This window comes from Macrotis lagotis, chromosome X, assembly GCF_037893015.1.
Source record: "Macrotis lagotis isolate mMagLag1 chromosome X, bilby.v1.9.chrom.fasta, whole genome shotgun sequence".
Lineage (NCBI taxonomy): Eukaryota > Metazoa > Chordata > Mammalia > Peramelemorphia > Peramelidae > Macrotis > Macrotis lagotis.
The window spans coordinates 154,631,241-154,648,314 of record NC_133666.1 but is presented as its reverse complement, the minus strand read 5'-3'; the positions used below and the strand labels follow the sequence as shown (position 1 = coordinate 154,648,314).

Genomic DNA, 17,074 nt, shown 5'->3' with positions numbered 1-17,074 from the left:
AATATCCTCTAAGCCACCCCCCCCATGAAGTTTTTCTTAATTCATCTTAGTTCCTAGTGCCTCTTCTGTTCCCAAAATAATCTTTATTTTTTATCTACATATACATGTGCATATGTATATTTGTATGTATATATATCCAACAGAGTTCGAATGAGGACAGGGTTGTTTTTTGATCATTGTATCCCTAGGGTTTTTTTGTTTTGGGGTTTTTTTTTTGTTTGGGTTTTTTTAGTTTTTACAAGGCAATGGGATTAAGTGGCTTGCCCAAGGCCACACAGCTAGGTAATTATTAAGTGTCTGAGGCTGGATTTGAACTCAAGTACTCCTGACTCCAGGACTCTATCCACTGTGCCACCTAGCCACCCCCTCCCTAAGGGTTTTACAAGTGTCTGATTATACTAGGTACTTTAAAACTTAATGATCTGAGGAAAGCCCTTTCCAAACTTTTAAGGTGCTATTATCGACATGTGAGTTGTTGCTTTCTACTATCTATAGTGACACTGACTTAGAAATCCTTTAAACATTTGTAAAGTCACAGGGCAAATTTCAAAGCAAGTTAATTTGGTTCTAATACCTCCACAGTTAAACAAATATTTATTAAATATGTGCCAGGCATTGTACTAGAAATGAGTAATTTCCTGTCTTGAAGCAGCTTATGTGGGGATAGAGGGAGCAACAGGGAAGGACTTGGAGGAACCATGTGCACATATAAATAAATACAAAATGTTTACAAAATAATTTACAGAGAATTATGGTAATATAGGATAGGGTAGATTCTTAACAATAGAGTTAAAAAAAAGGTTCCAGAAGGCATATTGAAAGAGTGGGGGAAAACACCAGAGGGATATAGATATGAGGGAATGATGGTCAGAGAAGTGAACTTTTAGTCAGTCTACTGAAATTATAGGACAGTGTTGATATTTTCATTTGATTATCAGTTCCTTAGGATAAGGAGGAAAGCATGAGTGGGTGGTGAGGTATGAATTAATCCATTGCCACTGAGTATTCCATCCTTCATTGTGTTTGAAAATCAGTGCCTTTATCTGGAGCTAGGAAGCTTTTTGAGAATTAAGGCATGCTTGAAATACCTGTTGTTCAGTCATGTCTAACTCTTCTTGGCCCTATTTATGGTTTTCTTGGCAAAGATACAGGAGTGATTTGCCATTTCCTTCTTTCTGTTTTTTTTTTTTTTTTGATGTTGTTTTTAGTTTTTTTGCAAGGCAAATGGCGTTAAGTGACTTGCCCAAGGTCACACAGCTAGGTAATTATTAAGTGTCTGAGGGCATATTTGAATTCAGGTACTTCTGACTCCAGGGCCAGTGCTCTATCCACAGAGCCACCTAGCTGCCCCATTTCCTTCTCAACCTCATTTTACAGATGAGGAACCCAGGCAAACTGGAGTTAAGTAGCTAGTGTCACACAGCTCTTAAGTGTCTGAGACCAGATTTGAACTCAGGAAGATGACTTCCTGACTTCAGGCCCAGCATTCTATACACTCTGCCCCCTGGGCTGCACTTGGATACCTTACCCTCAGTGATACTCCCCACTTTATCCAACCATCTGTCATTCTTTTTGTCTATTCAAGCCTGTCTGACTCCCTCCTCCCTTTACAGATGGTCAGTATTCTCATGCTTTCCTGCCAGCCTATGATTTCTTATCCAGGCCCTTCTCTTTCCTATTCTCCAATATTTCCTCTCTGCTCCATCACCTAAAATGACTTAATTATAGAATTAGTAGGATTAGGAGAAGAATGTGGATTGTAATTATTCATATTAAAGTAAGAAGCAGATTCTTCCAATAGATCTTTCTTTAAAAACACCAAATAGATTAATTGATGACTTTTGTCTTTGTATCACTGTCATTTAGATACTGTTTTTATATTATCATGTACATGTATACACACACACACACACACACACACACACACACACACACACCTCTTCAGGAAGCACCAGTGTCCTTCCTTTAGAGTACAGAGAGAAAAATTGTATCTGGTCATTGAGTCTCTTGTCCATTTATTACCTTCCCTGAGAGGGAAGAACATGATTCCTTTGAATACTGAATTTCTTCCCTTTCACTAAGAGAAATAGAAAACTTTTCATCCAGTCTCCAGTTGTTCTTCTGTCTTTTGGGAAGGGGAAATAACACCTTTCCTTCAGCTCCCAGCACTGATTCACTCACCTGTATTGCCTAAGAGAAAGTAACCTTGAGGCCATACCTCTTAAGGTGTCTTTAAAAACTAGTCATTCCTTAATTAGTTCCTCACCCTCTCCCCTTTCCAGTGATTATTATCCAGCTATTATCTTTTTTTTGGCAAGGCATTGGGGTTGTGACTTGCCCAAGGGTCACACAGCTAGGTAATCATTAAGTATTTAAGGCTGATTTTGAACTCAGACCCTCCTGACTTCAATGCTGGTGCTCTATCCAGTGTGCTACCTAGCTGCCCCAGCTATTATCTTTTAAACTCTGAAATTGGATCCCCTCTTACCAAATTCCTTATTTTCATTTCTTGAACCCAATCCCCATCCCTAGTGTGCCGTTCTAAAGCTGTCTACCTCTTCCCCTCTTTGTAACAGCTGCTTCATAGGTAACACACTTTCATCTTAATTTTTTTCTTTGCCCACTCCTTCACTATTGTTTCTCACTGATGACATAAATTTACTGGACTTCCTGTTCATATCTGGTTGCATTTTCTATTTCCCTTGACTAAATCTGGTGATGGAGAGTGAGAATATTTCTTTTTTCCCCATTTGCTATTTCCAGGTTCTCTACCACCAACACTTTGAGATTCATATATTTTCATATCTACCACTCAATCAAAATTCTGGTAGTTTCTGTCTGCTGTCTTTCCTGAGTTCTTCTCATCAATTCCTGCCTTCATATCAGGGGACTTGAGCATGCATTTTGATACTTTCTTAAATACCTAACACTCAGTTCCTTAACTTAGTCATTTCTTCCCTATCTCAACAACACAAAAGTTGAACATACTGCCCTTGTATTTGCCACCCCTCATAAATGTACCACTTTCATATTTATGAACTCCAAAATTTCATTATCTGCTCAAAAATCTATTGACTTTCCACCTGTCCTTATGCCTTCTAATAATAAGGCTTATGCCATGATCTCTTATCCCTTGACTCTTCATTTCTCTTTTAAGCCTACACAAATCATACTCTACTTCCCCCATTTTGACCTCTTGGTGAATCAGTTCAATTCTAGTCTCTATCCCCTTATATTGATGATTGTACTTTATCAAGCATCAGCTTGATCTTCTGCCTTTACTTCTATATACTGTTCTGACTGGGTCTATTACAACTTTGTTACAAAACCTCAACTGGACCCTTAGTGTTGCTATGCAATCAATCCTTCAACTGTTCCCTAATTAACTCATTATCCCATTCACCACAGTGACTCTTCCAAAAGTTTTTATCCCTTCTCAAACTTGCAATGGCTTCTTGCTCATTCCCCATCTGCTGAGTTTGGAAACCTTTTACTGGGAAGAAAAAAAAATAGCAAGAAAATTGAGACCATTTACTAGAACTTCCTCTTCTCTCCTCTTCCTCATCTCATACCAGTCCTTGATTCTGCCACTGTCTCTTCCTTCATTTCTTTCATCGAGCTAAATCTCTCTAAATTTACAAATGATCCTATTCTATCACAACTTCTTCACAAGATTTCCCCCAGTCATCCCCACTGTCTCACTAATCTATGTCTCCCTGTCTACTTACTGGCTGCTTTCCTACTGCTTACAAACATGATCTCCTCCATCTTCAGAAATCTTACTTGTTCCATCCATCGCCAATAACATTTTTGCCCTTAGTAGTTGAAGACTGTCTATAGTAGATGCCTCCACTTTCTCTCATTTTCTTAATTCTTAATTCATCCAACCAAAACTGCTCTCTTTCTAGTTACTAATGCTCTCTTAATTGCCATAGCTAATGAATCTTTCTTGACAGCTTTTAACACTATTAATTACCTTCTCCATTATGGTATATCTGTATTTTCATGATACTGCTCTCCTTGTTCTCTTCTTACCAATTTGGCTTCTCTTTCTCACTCTCCTTTGCTGAATCTTAATTAAGATCATGACCAGTTATCTTGGGTGTCCCATAGAACTTTGTACAGGGCTCTCTCATCTTCTCCCTCTCTACTGTTTTTATTTGGTTATTATCTCTATGCAAAAGATTCTCAAATCTGCATTCAACCCTACCCCGCTGACCTCTGGTCATTCAATATCCAAATGCTTATTAGATATCTTGAATTGGATATCCTGTAGAAATATTAAACTAAACATGTCCAAAATTGAATTTTTTTCCCCTAGCTAACCCCCCCCCCCTTAACTTCACTATTACTGTTGAGGCTACAGTTATTCTTCCAGTCCCTAAGGTGTCATTCTTGACTTCTAACATTTTAACTTACCTCCCATATCTAATTTTATCTTCATAAACATATCTTGTATATGTTCCTTTATTTTCTCTGTCACTGCCTTCACCCCTTTTATCACCTCATTCCTGGAACAATATAGTAACCTTCTGGTGGTCTGTCTAGTCCTCTAGCTGCCAGCGATTTCCCTAAAATGCCAGTCTGACTGTGAAAACCTCCCTTCCCAGTAAATTCCCATGGATCCCTGTAACCTTCCAGAGCAAATGTAAAATCCTCTTTGTTTATCAAATTTCTAAACAACCTGTGTCCAAACTCCTTGCCCCCAATCCCCATCCTGACTCCTAATACCTTTCTAGTCTTATATCTTACATCTCCCTCCCTTTGTATTTTCTTGGCCTTTCTAGATTCCCTTTAATGCTGTTCCCATTCCTCTATTGATTATTTCCAATTATCCTGTATATAGTCACACATAATTGCTTGCATGTTATCTACACATTAAAATATAAACTACAAGAAAGCAGGAACTATTTTTTGCTTTTCTTTGTATCTCCATTGTACCTGACAAGTACATAATAAATATTATTGGCTGTCTCACTGACTGAATAGAGCTCTCCTTTGTGACAAAGAACATTTACAGTAGAGACTGTGTGACAATGTATACTACGTTTTTCTTCTAGTAATTCCTACCTCACTGGTGTGATAATAGAGGTTTAATTCCTTATTTTTTTCCTTTGGTACCTTTATTGAGCTCTCCCCCCCTCCCATATTCATTTTGCTTCTATTTATTTCATCATCCATCAGTTCTATTTGTATCTCATTATCTCATTTCAATTCTCTGAATTTCTAAAGTCTTTCTTTTTTTTTTTAGGTTTTTTTTTTTTGCAAGGCAAATGGGGTTAAGTGACTTGCCCAAGGCCACAGCTAGGTAATTATTAAGTGTCTGAGACCGGATTTGAATTCAGGTACTCCTGACTCCATGGCCGGTGTTCTATCTACTGCATCACCTAGCCGCCCTTAAAGTCTTCATTTCTAATCATAATAATCTTTTATTCCTTTCATATAGTACTTTCAGCTATTCTATTAATTATTAGTTCACTTCTAAGCACAAATAATGCTATTATGAGTATTTTGGTTAATATTTGATCTTGGGATAGGTGTAGTGGCTTTACTAGGTCAGAAGATAGAGAATTGAATTCTTACGTATTTCCAAATTAAAATTTAGAATTGTTAGATTACTTTACAACTTTGCCAATAGTATTTCTTCCCTCACCCCAGCACCCTCACATGTTGCCATAGTTTAAGACAGAGTAAGATAAAACTTGTCTTTTAAATTTAAATTTCACTCATTGTTAGTCATTTGGATTATATTTTCATGTGATGATTCATATAGTGTGCTAGTCTTTAGAAAACTCTTATTCATATTTTTGATTAGTTTTCTATGAAGAAGAATGGTTCTTGGTGTTATAATTTGTAAGCTCACTGTGAATTTTGGGTATCAGACTTTAATTAGTGATGTATTTGAAACTTTTTTCCCAATCTAATATTTTTCTTCTAATTTTGCATTCATTGATTTGTATACAAACATTTTGCTTTTTTATAGTTATGTTATCTGTTTTTATCTTTAATGATCTCCTTTTCCTTCTGTTTAGTTAAGAATTCTCCTAGACATGATTGGGAATGGTACATAAACTAGTTTTCATCTAATTTTTAAAAACGGGACATTCATATTTTATATTCATTTTATTCAAACACATTCTGGACCTATTTTAGGCATGTTGTTTTAGATAGTAATCTAAATCTCAGTTCTGTGACACTGCTTTCTAGTTTAATTTGCAGTTCTTTCAAAAAGAAATCCTACCAGAAATTTCTCCTAGCAATTTACAGTCTTGATTATATTAAGTGCTGACTGGATTGCTGTTTTCTTTTCTTATCAAATTTGTTCTACTTCTGATGGCTACTACTTTATAGCAGAGTTTGAAGGCTTATAACAGTATGTCCCCTGCAGTGGTTTTTTTTCCCTTTTATATCTCTCTTGTTTTTTTTGTTTTTTTTTTTTGCAAGGTAGTGGGGTTAAGTGGCTTGCCCAAGGCCACATAGCTAGGTAATTATTAAATGTCTGAGTCTGGATTTGAACTCAGGTCCTCCTGACTCCAGGGCCAGTGCTCTATCCACTGCACCACCTAGCCACACCCTTTTATATCTCTTAAGATAAATTCAAGTCTTTTGCTTTTTAAAATGAATTTTACCATTTTTGTTTAGTTCTAAAAAATATTCTTTAATTTAATATAGCAACAAACCTCAAATTCATTTAAATTGGGTGATTATATGTCTTAGTGGTTTTAACTCCTAGATACTTTCTCTATTTTATAGTGTTTTTTTGGTATTTTGAATAGAATTTCTCTTCTTTGTTAGTACTATAGATTTATTTTGTATTGTAAGTTACTATTAATGATTACAATTAGTTTTTATGATTTCAGAATTTCTATGTAGTACCATTAAAAACCCAGCAAGAAGAAAGAGAATTCCTCATAAAGATAATGACGGAAGGTACAAAATACTTGTAAATCCATCTATTAAGATTTATACAAGATCTATATAATTACATCTTCAAACCATTTTAGAAATTTGATTCTAAATAATTGAAAATAATTTTAATTGTTCATGATAGGATGAGTCAAACTTATTTATTTACTAATAAACTTATTTATTTACTCATTGAAAATTAATTTAATTATTTTTAATTGTGTTGGTTTGAGTCAGACCATGGGCATTGAATGTCATACCAATTATTTCCCTTTTATTTCTGTAAAGTATTTGTAAGTTAGTCAAAATAACAGAATTACTTTACAAAATTAGAAAAAAATAATTGTGAAATTCATGTGGATATTGAAAAGATAAAGAATCTAATTGATAATTTTTTTAAAATAAGAAGGAAGATGGATCTCACGTTTTTAAGCAGTAATTCCCCCCACCCCATTTTAGTATTTTTTAAAAATAGATCGATAAGTAGAATAGTGAGTATACAACATAGCAGAAGCAAATTTATTTAGTACCCTAGTAAGCATAAACATCCCAGATACTGGTATAAGAACCCCTTATATGACAAAAGCTACTGGTAAAATTGGAAATTTAGAGCAATATCATATCCAAGATAAGCTCCATTTTTATTAAAATAAGATCCATTCCCCAATAGATAGATGATCAAAATTTGATCAAAATGAACAAAACCCAGGCAATTTTCAGAGTAAGAATCCATCCTATCCACAGCTATTCAAATGCTAAAAATCACAACTAATTATAGAAATTTAAATTAAAAATTGAAACAGTTCTGAGATATCATTTCACACCCATAAGATGAAAAAAATGACAAAAGAAGGAAAATAATGGCTTTTTTAAAAAATTTATTCAACAAGCATTTATTAGAATCCTTCAATTTCTATCATAATAATGTTCCTGAATGATGATTTTTAAAATTTTTTTTTAATTATATAACTATTTTATTTACATTCAGTGGTAATTTCAGTTTTTCTTTTGCAGGGTTTGTGTAGGTAATGAATGGTCTTTATTCTCTTGCTATAACTAGAATTTCTAGGGGTTTATATCAAAGAAAATTAGGACCATGTGCTTTATATCCTCTTCATTGTAGGAAAGCTAATATTTCTCCATTGCTTAAAATTCTTCATCTTTATTTTAAATATGCTTTTGAATCAGTATTGTAACAGACCTTTTCATGCCTATTTATTTTTTTAGAATTTTCAACATTAAATAAATGCTATGTTTTGTCAGAAAATTAACTAGTTAAAGTACTTTTCTCACTAAAATAGAACTGAAAAGGTAGAAGGGACCTTAGATTCTATCTAGTCTAATCTACACCTGAGCAAAAATCTCCTCTTGGAGGAGATTTATTTGCTAGGTATCAAGCGGTTTTTGCTTTCTTGTATTTGCTAGGTGTCAAGCAGTCTCTGCTTTAAAATTTGCATTGAAGTCAACCTACTTTTTGACCGAGTTACTTTATACTCTCTTTGAAGTTTGTAATACTTCTTGTTATATTTTTGAGTAATTCTAGTTGCAGTATAGTGGATAGTCCTGGAGTCATAAATTCTTATCTTCCTGATTTAAAATCAGGCCCTAGATAACTAGGTTTGTGAGTTGGGTAAACTATTTGCTTCAGTTTTCTCATCTGTAAAATGAGCTGGATAAGGAAAATAGAACACTACTTCAGTATATCTACCACAAAACCTTAAATGGAGTCACAAAAAATTGGATATGACTTAACAATAACAAAACAAAAATCTAGTTATGGTTTGTTTGTATGTTCTACTTTTTTGTGTGTGCATTACCATTTTGTGTAGAGAACTGATCTTTGCTATACTTATTATAGATAATTTAGTAAAGATTGAGATAATTTACCATCACTTTGTTAGATATTGTTAGATATTGATGTTCTGACTATGGGTCTTGGTGACACATTCAGATATTATCTATTGTTTGACCACTAATCTGTTTTTGGGAGGGGCTGGAACTGCCCTTGGTAGCTCACAATACTTCTGCTGTTAATGAACAGGAGCCTGTCTTTGACAAAGGAATAACTCATATAAATGAATATTGAAGTAATTAAGGTTAAATCTGTAGTAATTGAGAGTAGGTTTAAAAAAACAAAACACTATCTGAATCATACTGAAAATTCAGAGGTGAGATTGGAGCAGCATTTGATTTTACAAATCAGCAAAGATACTTTAGAAATATTAGCTCAGCTTAGAAATATTAGACCACTAATGTTAGTTGATGAAATGATTTGATGACTTTTTAAAAAAATAATAAGGCAGTTTGAAGTATGGATACAATAATAGCTGTTATGACAAGGTAAAAGGGATGGAAGTGAAATACAGAAATCAAGAAATACGTAGCAAAAAGATAACATTTGACACAGCTGTAATTTGTGAATATGCCTTTTTTGTTTTAGATAAAAGCCAGTGAATTTTTTCAGTTTTTTAGGTTTGGTTGCTGCTTAAATAGGAAACTGGTCATATGTGTAGACATAAATATGATTTCTTGTAGGAACAGCATGGTGAAGTGCTAAGAATCAGAAAAGCTTAGATTGATTCCCAGCTCCAAAGTATACATAACAATTCTGCACAAATCACTTAACTCTTGGAGCTTCATTTACTTCACTTATAAATTTGTGTGTTTCTCAGAGGAGTGAGTTAGCTGGGGCACAGAATATAGAGCTCTGGATCAAATGTAGATTTGTATTATTAGCTAAGTGACCCTGGGAAACTCTCTTAATCTTTCCATCTCAGTTTCCCTGTACTATAAAATGAGGATAAAAATGGCTTTATGTGCTACATAGTATCACATATATGAAGATCAAATGAGATAATATTTGTAAAATGCTTACCCTGGGGCCTGACCTACAGTAGGCAACTAATAAATGCTTCCTCCTTCCCTCTCAGGATTTTTGTAAAATAGTACTTAAAAACTCTTTATATTTTTTGCTATATCTTTCTGTGTTTAAAGCAGAATATAAAATGAAATTGGAACAAAATGATCCTTTTCATATTCAAGATCCCTTTCAACTCTAAATCTGTTAATATAATAGAGGATTGTTTTTTTGCATCACAATTCCCTGTTTTCTGCTCTATGTTTAGTCATCTTTCCTCCCAGTATTTTATCTAGCTATTTGGTGGCAGACTTGGTTTTTAGGAAGAAACTATAGGGGGATGGACTAATTTAACAACATTGTATATGAAAAGAGTCAAATGCTTATAGACACAAAATCTGGAGCAAAGGTTCAAAGAAAGAAAAACATGATTATGGTCTTGAATATTGGGAAAGAGTTCTTGGAATATTTTATGTAGGAAAGGGGAAAAACATAAAAACTATGCAACAGTGGTAGAAATGGTAAAGTAAGTACCAAAGAGTATTCAACTGGACTTGTAGCAGAAAAGAAAGTTGGAAAGCTAGGTTGAAGCCAGATCATTAAACGGCTTTATTTGCTTGCCAAGTGGAGAAATTAATATTTTCTCCTGCAGTTAAAAGGGTGTATCATTGAAGCTAAATGACTTAAGGAGATGACATAGTCATGGGCTCTCTCCCATCCATCTTCCAGGACTTTGAATTCAATTAGCAGGCATTTATTGAGTAATTAACATGTGTCAGTCATTGTATTAGGTGCTGAGGCTGCAAAAACAAAATACTTGATGCTTTATTGGATATGGATAAGAATCAATGATGGTACTACCTTAGTGTGAAGGAAAGCAGATTTGTTTAGATGAAAAGTTAGATTTTGGGAGAGGTCTTAAGGATCAAATCACAGTGACTCTTGTAATAGTTACTACAGTAAACAGTATTGGGTGGAAGGTAATGATGAAGTACCTAAAATTTTGTCAAGTAGTTCTCCTACTTTTCTACTTCTGTGGCTTTGGGCAAGTTACTTGATATCAGTGCTCTTCTTACTAGACTAAATGACTTTTTTTTTAGGCTTTTTCAAGGCAAATGGGATTAAGTGGCTTGTCCAAGACCACACAGCTAGGTAATTATTAAGTGTCTGAGACCAGATTTGAACCCAGGTACTCCTGACTCCCAAGGCCAGTGCTTTATTCACTACGCCACCTAGCCGCCCCTGACTAAATGACTTCTAAGATGATCCTTTCTAACTTTAGTTTTTATACTATGATCAGTGATCCTAATTGAAGTTTGAGAATAATATGAATAGATGTAATAAGTGGAAGCAGTGTATGTGTGACCCTGTAGAAAGAAGTTATCGTATAAAAAAGAAAAAATAACTAGGAAAAGAATGAACAATTAGAATACACAAGTATTTAGGGTTAACAGGACAAGTAGGATTTTTCAGGAAGATTGGAGGGAAAGAACAGTGTTTCTGTAGTATCACAAAACCAAAAGAAGAGTGAAATTTTAAAAAGGAAGAGGAAAGATACAGAAAGGTAAAAGAATTTATTGAGAAATGGCTATGTTGTTTGTCAATAAAAAGATCCCTAGGAACCTGAAAGAATAATTTCTATAGGTGGTTAAGTGACTTACCCAAGGTCATACATCCTCAGACACTTAACATCCTCCTGACTCTAGGGCTGGTGTTCAATCCTCTGCACCATCAGGTAGTTCTAATGAAAGCTATTTTGTAGGCAATAAAAAACTGGGCACAAAGTTTAATTTAAGTAGAATATTAAAAGTTTTTGTTGAGTTGTGGGAAACAAAGATAACATTACTTAAAAATCTTTTTACCTTTTCATCTCTTGACTCATTTGCCATATGACTAGCTTCCTTTAAAAGTTTTGATCTTGTTGGGAATTGTAGTGTTAAATTTTGTCATATGACAATTTCCAGGGTGATACACCAACACTGGATTAGACATCGATGCAAGAATAAGAATAGCTTAAGTTGGAAATTGTGGCAAGGGAACTTTTTTAATCAATATTTACTAATTTCATGACGAGAAATATGTGACATATATCTTCATCTTTTTTTTGGATAAAATAAGAATCACATTCCTTTTGTACCTATAATATATCTGCCCTAGTAACAGTTTGTTTCTATAAAAGTATACCTATCTCCATTCTTATTTTGCTTTTGACAACCTAATTGATACACCCTCACATGAATGTTTTCATTTTTTAAGCAAAAATATCATCTCTAATAACTTTTGAAAGCACTATTTTAATATTTTAGCTCATCTTTATAAAACTATCTGGACGTCATCAAAATCCATTATATAAGATTATGATTTTTAAAATGTCACTCTCATACAAAATACTTAAATGGAGATTGATCTTAATTTGGAAATTTACTTTAGTGAAACAGATCATTGACTGTGTCTGTCCATCCTATGCTACTGTTGTCCATGTTCATCTCTTCCCATAAGGTTTTAGAAGGGGTTTATTTTGTTTATTGTAGACCAGGGCTGCCCAAAATGTGGCCCCCTGTGGGTTTACTGAATGCTTTAGTAAACAAAGCTGTCATCTACAGTAAGAGCTCTCGATAAAATGGCCAACGAAAATATATTGTCTTTTGTTTCAATAAAAACTTTAAAAAGTAATTTGGACAGCCCTGCTGTAGACTGTTCTCACTTTCTACCAATTGGTAGTTTGAGTGGATAGACCATTGTGCCTATAGTCTGGAAGACGTGAATTTAAAAACTCAAATTTGGCATACTAACCAGCTATGTGACCCTGGGCAAATCAGTAAAAATGTTTTACAGTGTTTATAAGTGGGGTAAATCCATGTTTATCTCAATTTCCTCAATTATAAATTTGAGATAGTATAATACCATCGATTTTCTAGATTTTATTGTTTTAGATTTTTTTTTCAAGGCAATGGGGTTAAGTGGCTTGCCCAAGGCCACACAGCTAGGTAATTATTAAGTGTCTGAGGTCCGATTTGAACCCAGGTACTCCTGACTCCAAGGCCGGTGCTCTATCCACTATGCCACCTAGCCACCCCAGATTTTCTAGATTGATTGTGAGAATCCAATGAGATATTTGTAAAAAGTCCTTAGGACAATGCCTGTCATATAGAATGCATTATATAAATGCTTATTTCTTCCCTCTTTCTGATCTTTGGAAGGCACCAGTGAACAATAGTCTAGCACTCATCCCTTGCCCTTGCCATGTGAATGTAACTCTTCCTTCAAAAGTGTCTCATGTGGTTTATGTTGCAAATTTCATATATCAGCTATGCACCTTTAAACAGATGTAATCCATATCTGATTGCAAATAAAAACATATTGCAGGTACTTAGTTTTTTCACTATATCCTGTAACTCTAGTTGTACCATATTTTTGCCAGTAGACTTTTCTTTTAAGATATGCTCTTTAACAGAATATACTTTCCCAGAGTTATGGGTTAATATAACTTTTAACTAATTTCTTTTACTTATGGTTGATTTTTTTTTTTCTTACTCACCACTTCCCTCTCCTTTCTGGAAAAGAATCAAACACTCTTTAGTATAGATATAGATGGCCATCGTTAAAGATATTAAATAATTGGTAGGTACTATTGTTACTTTTAAGAATTGAGAAGGTTGGGGTGGCTAGGTGGCATAGTGGATAGAGCACCGGCCTTGGAGTCAGGAGTACCTGGGTTCAAATCGGACCTCAGACACTTAATAATTACCTAGCGGTGTGGCCTTGGGCAAGCCACTTAACCCCATTTGACTTGCAAAAAAACCTAAAAAAAGAGAATTGAGAAGGTAATTTCCTATTTAATTTAACAGTTGAAGTTTAAAAATCATTTTTGTCAACTTTTCAAGATTAAATGGTCTTGGGGCGGATAGGTGGCATAGTAGATAGAGCACCCGCCTTGGAGTCAGGAGTACCTGGGTTCAAATCCAGTCTCAGACATTTAATCACTACCTAGCTGTGTGGCCTTGGGCAAGCCACTTAACCCCATTTGCCTTGCAAAAAAAAACTAAAAAAAAAAGATTAAATGGTCATACTTTTGTAGCCTAACTTGTGAATTCTTATTAGCTACTCATGTCATTTAGTCATTTCTCATTTCCTTTATATCTTTTACAGGACATGCAGGTGTATCTGCCAGCATGATGAAGAAAAGGACTTCCCACAAGTAAGCATTTCGTAAAACTTGATTTTCATTTTTATGTTATATTTCAGGTATCTTCTTTAGGTATTGCATGTATAGTATACATACTACTGCCTTTATGGTATTCATTTTCATCTTGTTGAGGAATACTCAATTTTATCTGTTTATAAGAATATTACAGAAGTAATCTGTTGAACATGGAATTGTAGTACCAGAATTGATTTTCAGATACTGCCTCTGATTTTCTTAATGACCTTGGGGAAGTTACTAGCCTTTTTTATTTTTTTATTTTTTGGTGTTCTCTGTTTCCTGTTTTACAGAGATGTTGCGGGGTAACCAGGTGATTAAACTGTTTTTAAACTGCAACCAGAGAAAGTGTTAATTGATTTTGAGATTTTGTAGTTTTACCCATGGAATTAAATTTGATGTGATGACTTAGTTATTGAAGTAGATACCTTGTAATGTGAAAGTCTCAGATACACAGGAAGGCAACTGTCATAAGGCACAATTACATTGAATGCATGTTAACTTAATCTTTTTCATAGGTGAAATAGTTTAACTTCATTTACTGTAATAAAATATTATTTATAATAATTTATTTTGTACCTTATCTGTATTGAAAATGTTAGTAATATTCATATGTCAGTATTATTTTGTTCATAAAGATTCTAATGCTATTTTTTGTTTTTTTGTTTTTTGCAGTCTTATATTGTTCACTAGATCTAGAAAACATGAATCAAAATTCATATATGTTCAATAGAATTTCTTAATTTTATAGTATCTTTCCATTTCTATTCCCCTAAAAAACTTTCATGTTTCTTATTTAATATTTTTGTTCACATTTTGCAATTTAATTCATATTTAATATTTTACTTAAAAATTTTTATTATTAATAAATATTTACTAAAATGAGCACTTCCCCATATATTGTAATACAGAGGTTTGTATGTGAAACTGAATCTCCATTATGTATGGATTACTTTAAAAATTTTACATATTATATTATTATAAATTTATAATTCAGTATGTTTCTTTCAAAACTGTCCTATTCTTCTGTTATCCTTTTGTTCTCTTCTGTGCATTTAAAAATGTGTTACAGTATTACTTTTTTGAGTGGGAAGCTAGTTCTCTTCTTAGTGTGCAGTTTTAACAGTGGGTCACAAAGAGGGGAAAAAGCAGTTCAGCAAGACTAACCAATGTATGACCAGAGTCTTAATAGACTTAACATTCATAATATATGTCAAGCTCCATATATTCTCCAATCAATGCAAAGAAGGGTAATGAGATAAAAATTTTTATCTCTTCTTTGGGATAATTTTAAATCTCTAATTGGCTTTAATTATACAGCAAGAATTAACTTTTTGTTATGGTAGAAAGACTTCAGACACAATGTGAAAATGAAATGCCTTTATCATATTATAGTTATGAATTTGGAGGTATAACTCACCTAGGATCATAGATTTAGAACTGGAAGGGATGTTGGAGAAGCTGAGAAAACTGAGACCCAAGGTCACACACAGAGTAAGGTGCCAAGGTGTAAAGTTAACTTTGAGAAAAATAGACCTCTGCTCTATAAGAAGCTTCAAAGAAGCTTTTTGTCATTTTCACATGCAAAGCCCTATGCTAAGGGCTTCTGAGGTTACAGAATAGCAATGAGATCAGTGTGGCCTTGGACAATTCACCTAACCCTTTCTTGGATTTCTTTTTCTCATTTGTAAAAAAGAGAGGCTATCAAACCAACTAAATCTATGAATATGTTGTCCTGAAACCTACAAAACATGTTGACTTTCATGGCTCTGATGTCTGTCACATGATCAACAGATGATCAAGCAACTACTACCAAGATGAAGTTGGGCTTCAGAGAGCTATTTACTAATCATGCTGTGGCACTACTTGTCAAATTTTCTCCACTGACCTAAAAACATTTCTCTGTTTTAAGCATTTTATACTAGATTTTCGTAAATATTGATTAAGTGCCTATACTGTCTTAAGGCATAGTGCTAGGCACTGGGAATTCAAAGTTATAGCTAAAAATAGTGAAAATGGAGATGGGGATATTGAGAAGTACAAAAGAGAAAGGTGAAACACTGAGTGTAGAAATGAACATATGCATTATACGAATGTAATATAAAATAACATGTTTCCTCTAAATGTAGAGCTTTTACTGTCATTTAATAATTAAGCATTTATTAAAAGCACTTAACTCTAATCTCAGGAAAACCCTTACAGCTGACTTCTCTACGTGTGTGTGTGTGTGTGTGTGTGTGTGTGTGTGTGTGTGTAAAGTCTACTGATGTACAATGTATTGTACTAGTTTTTATGAGGGGATATAAATATATGTTAAGAACATAGTTCCTGTCCTTAAGTAATTGGAATCTACTGGGGTGACATAAAGCAGGTATATTAAATAACTGATAAGTATGTATGTGTTAATAATAAAAATTTATTCATTATTTCACATGTCATTTTTAGCTATTCCTGGACTAAAAACTAAACCAAATTTTGTAGCAGAGAACACACACATATATGTGTGTGTGTGTATATATATATATATATATATATTAAATTTTTATGAGATTTTAAGTTCTCGTCTTTACTATTTTGCTTTCTATATGTAGTACTAGAAAATGTTCTGAGATTTTCTACTATGAATTTGAATTTGTATTTTATTTCTGTCAGCATATTTCAAAAATAGAGATCTCATTTATATTATATGAATGACAGATTAATTAGAAAAGAAATGTGGTTATTTATATTAAGCCATCAATCCCAAGACCACTGTTCACATAGTCTCAACTAGAAATTTCTACTACAACCTGGCAATCCTCATATTCTCATTTTTCACAGCACCCTTTTCCTCCCTTTTTTACTTGAGGACTTTACATCATACTTTACTACTGATAGCTCTCATTCTGTTCCCCTTACCACATACCTTCAGCTGACATTAGAAATCTCTGGTTCACTTGTAGCCATGCTTCCTGCCAAGGCAAACTTTTCTACATCAGATGGTCAAGGCAGTTCAAGTTTGTCTGCATTAAGTGCCTGCTGTGTCTAGGATAGTATGTATGATAAACACTGGTGGTATATGGAAAGGCAAAAAGAGTCCCTGTCCCTCAGAGCTCACAAGGGAGACAAGA

General features: G+C 33.9%; 1 protein-coding gene across 10 annotated transcripts in view; it reads left to right on the top strand.

Annotated features, from left to right (window-relative positions):
• SPIN1 (spindlin 1) overlaps positions 1-17,074 on the top strand; it is a 109,761-nt gene that overhangs the window by 64,097 nt on the left and 28,590 nt on the right. For all 10 annotated transcript variants that reach the window (XM_074201548.1, XM_074201552.1, XM_074201547.1 and 7 more), the window contains one exon: positions 13,913-13,961. In XM_074201548.1, the coding sequence (XP_074057649.1) occupies positions 13,913-13,961 (49 nt within the window). The remainder of the gene's footprint in view (positions 1-13,912; positions 13,962-17,074) is intronic.